Source organism: Crotalus tigris, unplaced genomic scaffold (genome assembly GCF_016545835.1).
Source record: "Crotalus tigris isolate CLP2741 ecotype Arizona unplaced genomic scaffold, ASM1654583v1 scf7180000024362.2655971311:6658466, whole genome shotgun sequence".
Lineage (NCBI taxonomy): Eukaryota > Metazoa > Chordata > Lepidosauria > Squamata > Viperidae > Crotalus > Crotalus tigris.
In genome coordinates, this window is record NW_024100530.1 from 1,052,501 (window position 1) to 1,065,000 (window position 12,500).

Sequence of the window (12,500 nt, forward strand, 5' to 3'; positions counted from 1 at the left end):
ATCAGCATACATTATTAATTTTCATATAGAATCCTATAAATGCAAGAGCAAATGATTACGCCTGCAAAGCCATCTAAGTAGTTCTTCGAAAATCACACGTACAGTATGTGTTCATTTGCTGCCCACAAAACATGTAGCTGCTCTTAGGAATCTAAATTTCTGGTGTTACTGAGGCTGCTTGCAGATGACCTTACCTTAACATCCATCAGTCCAAATTACCCAAATTGTTTCACCGGTGTTAAGTTTAATTAATGTGTTACTTCCGATGGTTATGGGCCAAAGTCTGGCAAAATTCACATTCCTAGTCAAATTATGTTGCTTGGTCTCTCCAGGATGACCTCTATCTGGCTCTCATTGTAAGTCTCATTAATTCCAGTGGAGTTGCTCTGATAGAGTGGCACCAAGTCAACTCTCAGTTCTGCCACTCTACTAAAGCTGGAGCAAAATTTATCTGAAAATCATTTTCTGATAAATGTTCTATTCATTTCCCTTTTCACTCTCCCTGAATGGTTGGGAGAATGGAAAATGAGACACAATGTTCCTTTCTCCTGCTCTTACCGATAGATGGGGAAAATTTCTAAGGCTTCAGGCTTATTGATGCAATTGTCAGTTTATTAAACCCTAGAAGTTGTACGGTGCTATGTAGAGTGACATCTGTCTATGGAGATTCTCAGTCATCCAGATCACGGTTGTCTCAAAAGTGCTTTTTCAAAAGGCAAGTGGACTTTGTTTTTCCTTGAAAACCTTTCGCTTCTCATCCAAGAAACTTTTCAGTTCTTTAGTCAGAATTGAAGGAACTTCTTGGATGAGAAGTGAAACGTCTTCAAGGAAAAATCAAAATCCACTTGCTTTTGAAAAAGCCCCTTTGGTAGAGTGACATCCTCCTCAGTGCAGGAATCTAAATTTGAGCATGTTGGCATTTTGTATTCTATAGTTGGTCAATTGGGGAGAATGTTCTACTTTGCTCAGGTGTTCTCAGTGGTTTGAGATAACTGTGGAGAAGATGACTGGTGGTCAATCTTCTCCAGTGGGGGAATGGCTGGTAGCCTGGAAGATGTTTGCTTTGACTGGAAATGTTTATAACTATGACTGAGTAAAATATTCTCCAATACATTTGGAAGGCATGTAAGTACTTCATTATGATTAGATAGTATTACTGAAATAAATACCATTAATATATGTATAAGTATATTCATAAATATATATTAAAACCCCCAGAAGATTATGCATTCGATATTTTGACAAGACAATGGATTTACATCTCACCTCTACACATATCTTCCAGAATTAAGGACAGGAGAAAAGCTTTGCCAGGAATGTTGTGTGTACCATAAAGAAAGACCAGTTAATTGACTCAGATTCAGAACTGGATTGTATTTAGAGCTGTCTTAGTGGACAGTCACCAATAAAGCATGCAAAACATTTTCCTTTTTGTCCCAAGAGGTTTTATTTTTTTTTCCTTTCCACTTCTTTTTATGGATAAGGGTTTTTTTTAGTTTTACTTTTGCTTATTTCAAGAAGAATGTTTCAATGATTTTCAACATAATATTTATAATTTTACTTTTAAAAAAAATCCATGAGAATTGTACAGAAATGACAAAACACAGTTCCATGTAGGATTTGAGGGGGAGACTCTATTATGTGAACCAATGAGAGACAGGGCAAACATTTATTTATTTATTTTTAAATTTATTGGCTGCCCATCTCATTTCAAAGCAACTATTTGGGATCGAAATATAATTAAGTACCAAAGTCAACATGTGAATGTGGACGTTTTAACTCCAGTTCCCAGAAAGTTTTCCAAAGTTGCTACCATATTATAAGTTAAGGGGATTTTTTTTTTAAAAAAAATAGATGGGTAATCATCCTACTCACTGTTTCCTTAATGTCATTTATTTCAATTCAATTTGAAAAATTTTAAGAAGAGATTGGACAACAATTTGTATAGAGTATAGGGATAGGGTTTATATTGCATAGGTATAGGGTTTCCTGCCTGAGCAGGAGATTGGATTAGAAGACTTCTAATTGGAAGACTTCTCCCAGTGCTGTAATTGGAAGAAAGAACATTAAATCTGGTTTTTGGTTTCTGCCTCTGTTCACTTCTCTGTCCTGGTGCTTCCTACTTTTTGGAGTACAGTATAGCACAGTACAACTTAGCCTTTGGCCCGGAAATACTTATGTGTCCATGTGCGACATACTCACGACAGCTGGTATGAATGGACAATTTCCTTCCCCCTTTCCCCCCCCTTTTACTCTGAATCTTTAATCAGTAGCAAACACCCATCCTAATAGGAGGACACCAAAGGCTTTAATTAAAAATGGACTTCTGTAAGATAACTCTTCCAAATTGAGTATCTGATCTAGCTGGGCATCAAGTAAACAATGCTCTTTTTTTTTTTTTTGAAAAAAAAAGTGCTTGTCAGACTCGGCGAATCTGATATGAATATGCCAGAGATAAGTTACAGAAGCTGCACTGACCCTTATGGTATGGGCTTTAAAGCCATCTGCCTCCCAAACACCTGCTTTCAAATAACAATTCTGAATGCAAAAAGATGATTCGTTTGGACAGCTTCTGCTCTAAGAGAGAAGAGATAACCCTTCTTGATTTTTCTCCAAATGAAATAAACAATCTGGATGAAGTATGGGAGAGACTAGTCTTATCTAGGCAATATTCAAACTGCCTCTTCCTATTCAGCTTGTGGATCAAAGCTGTCCCAAGGGAACCTAGAATATGGAGATGGTTACAAGCATGGTGCTTCAGGGGCGTAGGCCAAGCTTTTCTTCTGAAGAACTTGGGGGTGAGGTACAATAGCCTTGCGGCCTTTCAAAATTGTTATTATTCTTCCATGGTTTTTTTTTTGGGCAGGAGAAAGTTAATTAGAAGCTCAGCGTTTGCTTGTTAGCGATCAGGATAATGATTGATTGTCACATATGTCAAAGTGCTGTTTTGGGAGCAAGACCCTTTCTTATTCAATGCCATAGACCAGAAGTCCCCAACCTTTTGGGCACCAGGGACCGGTTCCGTGTAGAGAGGTTTTTCCGTGGGTCGGAAGGGTGTGGTTTTGTGTGCTGCCTGCATGTCAGGGATGGGGCTTTGCTTGTTTGTGTGGACCGGTTGCTGGCATGCTGCAGGCCGGTACTGGTCCACGGATTGGTGGTTGGGGACCCCTGCCATAGATGGATGAAAAGGTGACAAGTATTCAAACACTAGCAAAAAAAAAGTGAAATTGAGTCGGAATGGATGGTAATTGTATGTCCCTCAAGATCCTGAGTTGTAAGTTAATTTCTGAAAAACTATTGGTGTTTTGTTTTTTTTTAAAAAAAATTGCATTATCTGACTTGGTTTTTTTTTTCTATCTATCAGTTAGATGATTTTGTAGAGGAAGCAAAGACATTTTGCAGAGATACTGGAGAGCAACATTGAGATTCTCTACAAACATAACAATTGGATTTTCTAGTTAACGTTTTCATTAGGCAAGCAGGCAAAACCAACTCTTCAGGAGTCAAAGCAAGATTCCTTCATTGTGTAATTTATTTTTAGTTGTTTTGCAAATGTGCAATGATCAAGTGCAAATGTGTGTGTGTGTGTGTAACACAAGTAAAGTGATAGAACAAATCTACATTAGGAGAGCGGAAAGCAATGAATGTTGTGTTTTGTTGATAGCAGTTTTTCATATTTGTATAGGTTTGAGAAAAAGAAGGCAAATTTTAATTGTATTACCCCTATATAAAAGCTGCTGGAAAATATTTCTGTGTGGTGGAATTCCCTTTGAAAAACATTACATATATCAACTACTGAATATTGTAATCAACTAAAATTTCTTGATATTGTGGACTAGCTAGAATTTTTTCAGTTTTTGTGTTTACCCTTTTTCTTATAAAGTCTCAAACTTAGAAATGTTTTAAAAGAGGTAATCATGTTATACTTTTGCAGCAAACCCAACAAATTTGTCTTGGGGCAATTTCAGGACTAACCAACTGATGGTTGCATAAGCTTTTGTGACTAACAATCTGCCAGATACAATTGAGTTCAACTTTCACAATTCTTAATCAGTGTGGTTTTTTACAACAGGTTGAGTTAATATAAGCCTTTCTTGAGGAACTTCCTTCCATGCAAATCTAGGGTGGTCAGTGACCAGCTAGATAAAAATGAGCAAATTGTGGCCTTCTAGATATGGGTGAATCCCAATTTCCAGCCTATGAAAGGTCCAACAACAGTATCTGGAAGGATATATTCCTTTTTCGTATATATTGTATCTTATGAATTAAGCCAAACTAAAAAGAAACCAATATTTATTAAAAGTTCTTTGTTGTTATATCAAAGTTTTGTGTTGTTTTAATTAATAAGATTTCCTGTGTTTGGTTCAGTGTGTATATTTCTTTCTTATTTTTTTAAAGCCAAACTGCTAGTAAGAGGTAATTGCTGATCATGTATCTCTTTGTTCCAGACATTTTTGTAAAAGTGTATGTATTATGTATGATGTGACCTTCAAATGTCATGGATGTGTTGTGCAATAAACTGTCAATATTTGTGGTTATAAGGTACTAGATGACTTTTACAATAATTGGAACAGCTATATTAAAAGCTCTGATCACTCAGCTGGTTAAAGAGAAAGACACAGGCCAATGTTGATTGGGGATGTTTTCTTCTGCCAAATTATGAAGAGTATAGAAGACTGTTTAAGAGGCGTTTCTGTTGTTCTTTTTAAAAGAATATAATAAAAGTATATTTCCTGAGGGAAAAGTTATTTGGATCCACATCCATTTTAATTAATGCCACATCAAAAAAATCTGTTTTGCAATTTCCTGAAAGTTTTCTTCCCCTGTGAAAAAATGCATCTGTCTTTCTACCTCATTCCCAAGTGTGTTTGGATTTTCTGTAAAATTTCTTCTAGTGGTATCTTTTTCACTTTTTTGGGGGGGGGTCACAAGTTAGTATTTAATTACTCACCTCTTTCTCATTCTGCAGCCTCCCTGGCTATCACAATTTCCTGATTTGAAAAAAGCCTCCCTTCACTTGGAAGGATGTTTTTTTTTCCTTGGGATTTTATTGGATTAGGGGGAGCCAGAGAATCTGTGACTTGTAGGAAAAAAGATTTTGTAATTAATAGCAATAGTACTTAGACTTATATACCATCTTATAGTGCTTTACAACACTCTCTGGGAGCATTATTTGCATATTGCCACCAACAATCTGGGTCTTCATTTTACCAGCCTCGGAAGGATGGAAGGCTAAGTCAACCTTGAGCTGGTCAAGATCTGTGAGGCTGTGAGCAGAGTTAGCTTGCAATATTGCATTCTAACTACTGTGCCAAACAACTGATCTACTATCTCCCAGTGTTGCCACATCAATTATCCACACTTTCTTCTTTTCAAACAGAATTGAATTTGTTATGTTATAACCCAGGACTTTCTTAGTTTGTGTGATTATTATTTAAACTTGTTCTAAATAAAATTAATTTTTACTTAAAATAAGTAATAATCATTCTTTGAACTTGTGTGCTGTCTAACTCTCAATGCCTCTGGATGGCTCACAACAATGAAATGAAGAAATCACAACAAAATCCATAAAAATAAAGATAAAAGCATGATAAAGTAAAGGGTGTCACTCTATATATTCTATACTCATTCTATAAACATCTGTACTCTATAAACATCTGTACATTCCTTCTTTATTAACTGAAGAGACCACAACATCTACTTTGCATCAAGAGGCAGTTAGAAAGATGATCAGATGAAGCAAAGAGGCTCCCAATGGGGTGCTAATGTATACCTATCTGTTTCCTAAGATTCTGTAATCTAACCTCATTTCCTTTCAATAACCCTAAATGATGAGACTCCATGAGCTTTCTTGGCTGACAGTGGCTTGACAGAACATTAATTTCATGCTTTCAAGACACAGTGGGTTCCTTAGCTTAAGGATATGTGGTCAGATTTAAATTCCTGATATGTTTTTAAATTTTGCAGAATGTCTTTAGCTAGATTTATGTAGAATGAACAGAACAAAAGTCTAAGCGTAAGGCAGATTTTAATTTCCAAATAATATCTGTAATACCGTTGGATTGCTATGTAGTTTTTTTTAAGGGGTAAAGAAAGAGTGTCACAACTGATTCCCTGAATAATTCTAAATACCTTTTCCCATGAAGAGGAACACTGAAGCCTTCTCCTTCTCCTTCTCCTCCTTTTTCTTCTCCTTCTCCGTCTCCTTCTCCTCCTTCAATTTAATCAGTTAGTTTAATAAAGAGATGGGCAAACAAAGCTAATGTTTGTTTTACCCTTTTTCATGTATGCAAAGTAGGATCTCCAACCTAGAGACTACATTGCAAACCATATTGTTACTTCTATTCCACCAACCAGGAAGTATTGGCCGTATATGATGCACTCAAGTTTCAGCTTTTCTAATTATCAACTAATTCTTTCTATTGCTTCTAACTTTTCTACATACAGAGCAGGACTCTTTGATAACTTGTAACTTTGGGCACTGACCCCGGAGTGATGCTCCATCTAGAATTTCTGCAGGAGCATCCCCAATGGGCAGCAAAGCCCACTTACTTCTAGTTTGGATCCCTAAAATTCAAACTATGAAACAGAAAGTAATTTTCCACACACTGGAAATGATACATTTTTCATGCGTAAATTTCCTACCGTTGCCTGCCTACCAGCTCCATAATTTACCCACTCCTCTCGGATGTGAACCCCTATTAAACCACATGGCCCTCACACGGGGCTGTTTTTTTTCCCCAGCCAGTCCAATTGCTTTAAAAAAAAAATGCAGCAAGGCAAAATGGTAGTGGGAGCCATTTCATCACCTCAGAATGGTGTTGCACCATCCTATGATCAGGATAATTGCAGCTATTGCTGAGTCAGTTTAATATGGATAAAAGGGGATGTGACTTTATAATGCCTTGGTAAGACCACACTTGGACTGGGGGTTGGGACCTCTGGATTAGAAGACTGGAGGCGAAAGCATACAAAGGACTTGCTCCAACCCTGGAGGTTTTTAAGAAGAGATTGGACAACGATTTGTCTGAAATGGTCTTGGGTTTCCTGTTTGAGCAGACGGTTGGACTAGAAGACCTCTAAGGCCCCTTCCAACTCTATTATTCCGGGTAAAGGGAAGTACTTTGTGTTATGGTTATGATTATTGGAGGGGTGTTGTTGCTATATCTCATTTGTCTGAATGATTGTACTACCCAAGGAGCTTCCTAGCCATCTCTATTAAACTTGATCCGCTTTTTCAAACCTAGTTATCTTTTCTTATGCAGCCACTCAGAATGCAAGGCAGGATGAATCTTTTGTTTCTCTGTGTCATTCAAGTGCCTAACAGAAGAAAAAAAAAAAAGTCTATATTTTTCATTTACCAAAAGAGCTTTTTGGTATAATCTTCATTTCTAATTACACAAACAGGGCAGAGCTATTTTCTCCTCACTGGTAGGCTTTCTTCCAAATCAGCTCTAAAATAGCTCTTTGTTTCAACAAATTCTTTGCCGATCCATATTAATGCTTAACAGTGTAACATGACCATACATGGTCACTTAAAAGAAAAAAAAACACCCTAAACCCTTTGATAAAACAACAAAAGAGGCAAGTTGTTAAGAAGCCCAAAACGATGGTAACTCTTGCAGAATATTTAACATGAGGTCACTTATTAAATACCAAAGGCACTGTTATAAACAATAACTGTGACTTTCAGAAAAATGGAATTGATGAAATCTTTTTTAGATTTCAAACAGCAGACAATAGAGTGCATTCTGCTGGGTTTTTTTTATTATTATTTAAGCAATTTTAGTCTCTTGGACAAATTCGCTGCCAACGGAAGGCTAACTTTTTGGGGTTTAAAGGCTTGGCAGAAATTATTTTCGGAAATTCTTCTCTAACTTCAGTTGGATGATTTCTATTAATTTCTCCAGGGGGGAGGAGAAATTGTCCAATAATATATCAAGGGAAGGAGTCTCCTTTAACGGTGTTACTAAACAGAAGGACCCCCTCCTCCCTACTTGTAAAGGTGACAGAGAAATATCCTTTCAGACTTGCAATATCTACTCACAGCATCCTTTCTCTGTGAGTATGTGTATGTGTGTGGGAGAGAGAGAGAGAGAGAGAGAGAGAGAGAGAGAGAGAGAGAGAGAGAGAGAGGAGAGAAGTAATAGAGAGAGAGAAAGAGATAGAAAAGAGAGAGAGAGAAATCTCAGCTCAGTTTTAGAGGCCCATAAATGTATGTTTAAAAAAAGTCCTTGTAGGTAAGATTGGCCCCACTAGACCAATCTACTGACTATAAGTTGAGTTAAGTGGAAAGGACAATTCTCCAGACCACCCACATGTTGTCCTGCCTCTCTGTTTTCATTTTTGCTTTTTCAGAGGGATTAGTGCTAAACACCACAGCTTTTCAGCCTCACCAAAAATGAATCTGAAGGGTGGGGGAATATCAATTCTGAGTGAAGTGAAAATCAGTCTCTTAAATCTGCAAAGTGAGCTGTTTATCTTACAAATTTATTCTTTTTTATTGGTCCACACATATCCCAGGCAGCAAGATAAAAGAGAGATGTCTAACAAGCTGTCATTAAGAGTGACATCTAGCAAAGCATAACTAGTACTCTTATTCCATAGGTTTATCTGGAGTGGCTGGTTAGTTTTAGCTATCTGTTGATCTGCATTTTTCCACCCTCTCCCTGCTGTATAATGTTTATAGAAACTGCAAACAAAATAAAAGGATCCTTTCACACATTTGTGTTTTTCCACTTCATACGTGCCGTCTTAATTGTGCACAATTCAGAGTATTTTCTTCTCTTGAATTTTGTTTCCTGTTGAGTGCTGTGCGAATAATATGACAATTAAAGTTTCTTGAGGAATCCAACAATATACAATAGTTCGTGGTCGCTTCATGGTCCACATGGATTCTAAGTTGCATTACTGTTAAATGCTGTAGAGACTTTCAGTGTTTCTATTCATGCATCTTTCCAGCTTGCTAACATCTACAATGTGTTAAAATTTGCTGGAATGTCAAGCAGAACATTCAGAGAAATTTCTTCTTGTATTTTTTTTATTCAGTTGTTTATTATTTTCAATAATTTGCCTCCAGAAGTTGTGAATGCTCCAACACTGGAAGTTTTTAAGAAGAGATTGGACAACCATTTTTCTGAAATAGTATAGGGTTTCCTGCTTGAGCAGGGGGTTGGAGTAGATGACCTCCAAGATCCCTTCCAACTCTTCTACTCTACTCTACTCTACTCTACTCTACTCTACTCTACTCTACTCTACTCTACTCTACTCTACTCTACTCTACTCTACTCTATTCAAACAAAAAGCAAAGCTTCAAAGTCCAGGGAATATCCACATTGTGTGTGATTTACTGGACAGATATTTTAACCATTTTTCACCTCTCAGAAACACACATGTATTTACTTTATTGACTATCAGGGAAATACATCCCTAAAATTCACATATATTTTTCCTTGAGTTTTTTTGTTTGTTTGTTTCCCCTTCACTGTGGTTTGCTGCAGACTTTCTGCTCCTTCCCACACATATCTGTTTGTGCACTGATTTGATTTGTCATAGTTTATTTGTTTGTTTGTTAGGTTTATTTACCACTTATCTTGCCATGGGGCTACCCTAGGCAGCTTACAATGATAACAAGGAAGAAATGAAAAGAGTGTAAACAGAACAGAAGTAAAATAATGGAACCATACAATGAACAATGGAAAAGAACACAATGAAAATATATCAATAACTCTCTTTTCCAACCCTGTAATCCCTTAATTCGGGACTGAGTCAGGGCAACTGGATGGAGTTGTGTGTTTACTGGCTGGATGCCCTTCCTTGGGTCAGTCACTTCCTCTTAGCCCAACTTACTTCACAGGTTTGTTTTTTTGGGGGGGAACCACAAGAGGATGGAGCAATATGTATATCATCTTGGGCTCCTGTTCAAAAGGGAAATAATTCTAATAAACAGAGTAATAATACATATGTTTGCAGCTAAAATAGCATATTTGCAGCTATTTCCGATCTTTTGCACATCATACGCATCTTTCTTTCCATATTATGGAACTATGCAGTGTTAATATGTATTAAACCCTGATGACATTTCACAGAACTGTCATGATACCAAGGATTCTAGGTTTATTGGTGTTTTTTTTTTTTTGGCTCTTCTTTTCCATATTTCCTGTGTTCTCTGTCTTTGTCAGCCTCTGATTGTTAAATCTCATAAAGTCAGAGGTATATCGGGAGTCAAATCATTTACTGTGGGTGATGTGGATTCCCCATTTTAGGGTGAGTTTGAGTAGAGGCTGGAGAAGGATTCTTTCAATAGAAGAGAATATTTTTAGCTGAGGTTAAACTGTGGGGGTCTTTGGTGCTTTCTGAGCTTGGTTGTTTGCCTGTAGATGCATTGCCCAACTCGGTAACATCATCACTGCACTGCTAACTATGATAACTAAGGTACCTCAGTCCAGACAGTTTTTCCTAAGCCAGCTTTTTCTGAAAGTGGCATCAGGAGAGAACAAGAACAGTTTAAGGGTACGGTGCAAATAATTCCAGTGTGGAAGTTATCTGAGATAAAGCTGTGGGTTCAAGCTCTTTTTTGCCTCTTGGAGGCAGAATGAAGTAGGAATAATCGTGTGACACAGTTAAATTGTGATGGCATCTCGCTCTAAAGAAAAGAATAAAAGAAAAGCTGTAACTTGGTATAATTTATGTGACAAGTTCCCACAAACATTGGGTAGAGTCCATTTAATGGGTGAACAGTTTTAAATCTCCTTGATTTCATTGTGAAAGATTTGCACATCTGCTTAGTCTTCTATTAAAACCAACAGTACTTAATGAATTAAGCAAAGGCTTATATTTAAAAGTGCTTAATTTCCTGTGCATTACGCCTAATACCATTAATATTAGTAGTATCAATTGTAGTAATGTTCTTACCGCTTTCTTTAGTCTTCAAACTTCTGAAAGGGATGCACAGCTTGGCTTACATACGCCTGCATATTAACAGTCGAGCAAATGCAAGAAAGGGGGGGGGGACTTTTCTGGAAAAAAAAACAGGAAAAGTTTTTTGTGTTTTTCTTTTTTTTTTAAGGATGAGAAAGTACTTAATAGGAATGAAGCAAAAGAAGAAATCAAACCAGCTGCTGACACAGCTGTTTCTTTTCTTGTCTTATTCAGTTCTGTATAAAGGTACCATATGCTGCTTAAAAACGATGATGGGAAAGATGAAATAATTTAAGAGAATAACAAGAAAATACATGAATTGTCAGCATTCTGTCAGATTTAAAAGAATGAAACAGACAGGTGTAGTATTGACATGTTTCGCTTTGTGTTGCATTAGCAGTTTGAGTGAGAACAACTTCTTGACATGTGCTGAAGTGATGTGAGAACACTCTCTCTGTTTCAGATGTTGGAGAGGAAGTTGGAAGATCTGCTGGCGTCCAGCAACCATCATTACTCAGAGATAGGAGCCTTGGGTCTACCATGAAGGACTGTCCCTACTGTGGGAAAACATTCAGGACATCCCATCACTTAAAAGTTCATTTGAGGATACACACAGGTGAGGCTTCCTCATAAAAGTGTGATACCTTTATACAGAAAAGAAAGGAATGCATACGAAGTACAGAGGCTCAGGGACTAACCCACAAGAACTACATTCATGTTCTTCTTACTATCATTTAGTAGGTGGCACACCAGGCCCTGTCATTAGGTGGGATGAAGAAAAGTGAGATGGGGGAAGGCCAAAACATAACCTCTCACTCTTTCAACCCATGGCCAGGTTCATGAACTTCTTGTTGTAAAGCTGTCAGCTTTGCAATCCAAGAATTCTCTGATGTCAGCTGATGGTTCTTTGAGGCTGAGTTCTTTATCGTTTCTCACAGAAGGACAAAAATCTTGCCAAATGGAGCATTCTATTATCAACAATATACTCTGTGAACTATTAGGGAGAAGCCACCTTCACCTTCTTTCTCTCATACATAATATCTGGGCTGAGTTGCTTCTTACATTTTTGGAGTACACTTCCATCCTTCCCTCCGGGAAATCCACATCCTCAATCCATTCCATTATATCTTTTTTTTTTCTAGATCAAGGGGCCAGTCCATCTCTCTCTCTCCCTTTGTTAATTTCCTCCTCGTCTTCAGCAGCATTGACCCTTATTGCCTGTACCAAGGACCAACTGTCCCCCATTTATGCCATTCTGCTGCAGCCAGATCACAAGATCACAGGGGAGTGGGTCACCTTAACAAGGGATATTATTTGGACAGAAGGTTTAGGAGAAGAGGCAGCTGAGCTGGAAGGCAGGGTTAAACTTGTCATTAGTTCATTGCGTTGCCACAGGAGACCTAAGTCCTGCCCCGTAAATTCCATTGATCCTTATGTAGTGCCATCTAGATTAATGTCAGGTGCAAATAACCAGGAATATCCATTGAGTTCAAAGCACATAAGAGTTTATTATTGCTATCTTTAATACAAGAATCTATTCAACTAATGGTTAAAGCTAAATTGGTGCTAGAAAAGCTCAA

General features: G+C 37.5%; 1 protein-coding gene across 11 annotated transcripts in view; it reads left to right on the top strand.

Annotated features, from left to right (window-relative positions):
• ZNF536 (zinc finger protein 536) overlaps positions 1 to 12,500 on the top strand; it is a 482,695-nt gene that overhangs the window by 325,653 nt on the left and 144,542 nt on the right. For all 11 annotated transcript variants that reach the window (XM_039327462.1, XM_039327461.1, XM_039327463.1 and 8 more), the window contains one exon: positions 11,384 to 11,536. In XM_039327462.1, the coding sequence (XP_039183396.1) occupies positions 11,384 to 11,536 (153 nt within the window). The remainder of the gene's footprint in view (positions 1 to 11,383; positions 11,537 to 12,500) is intronic.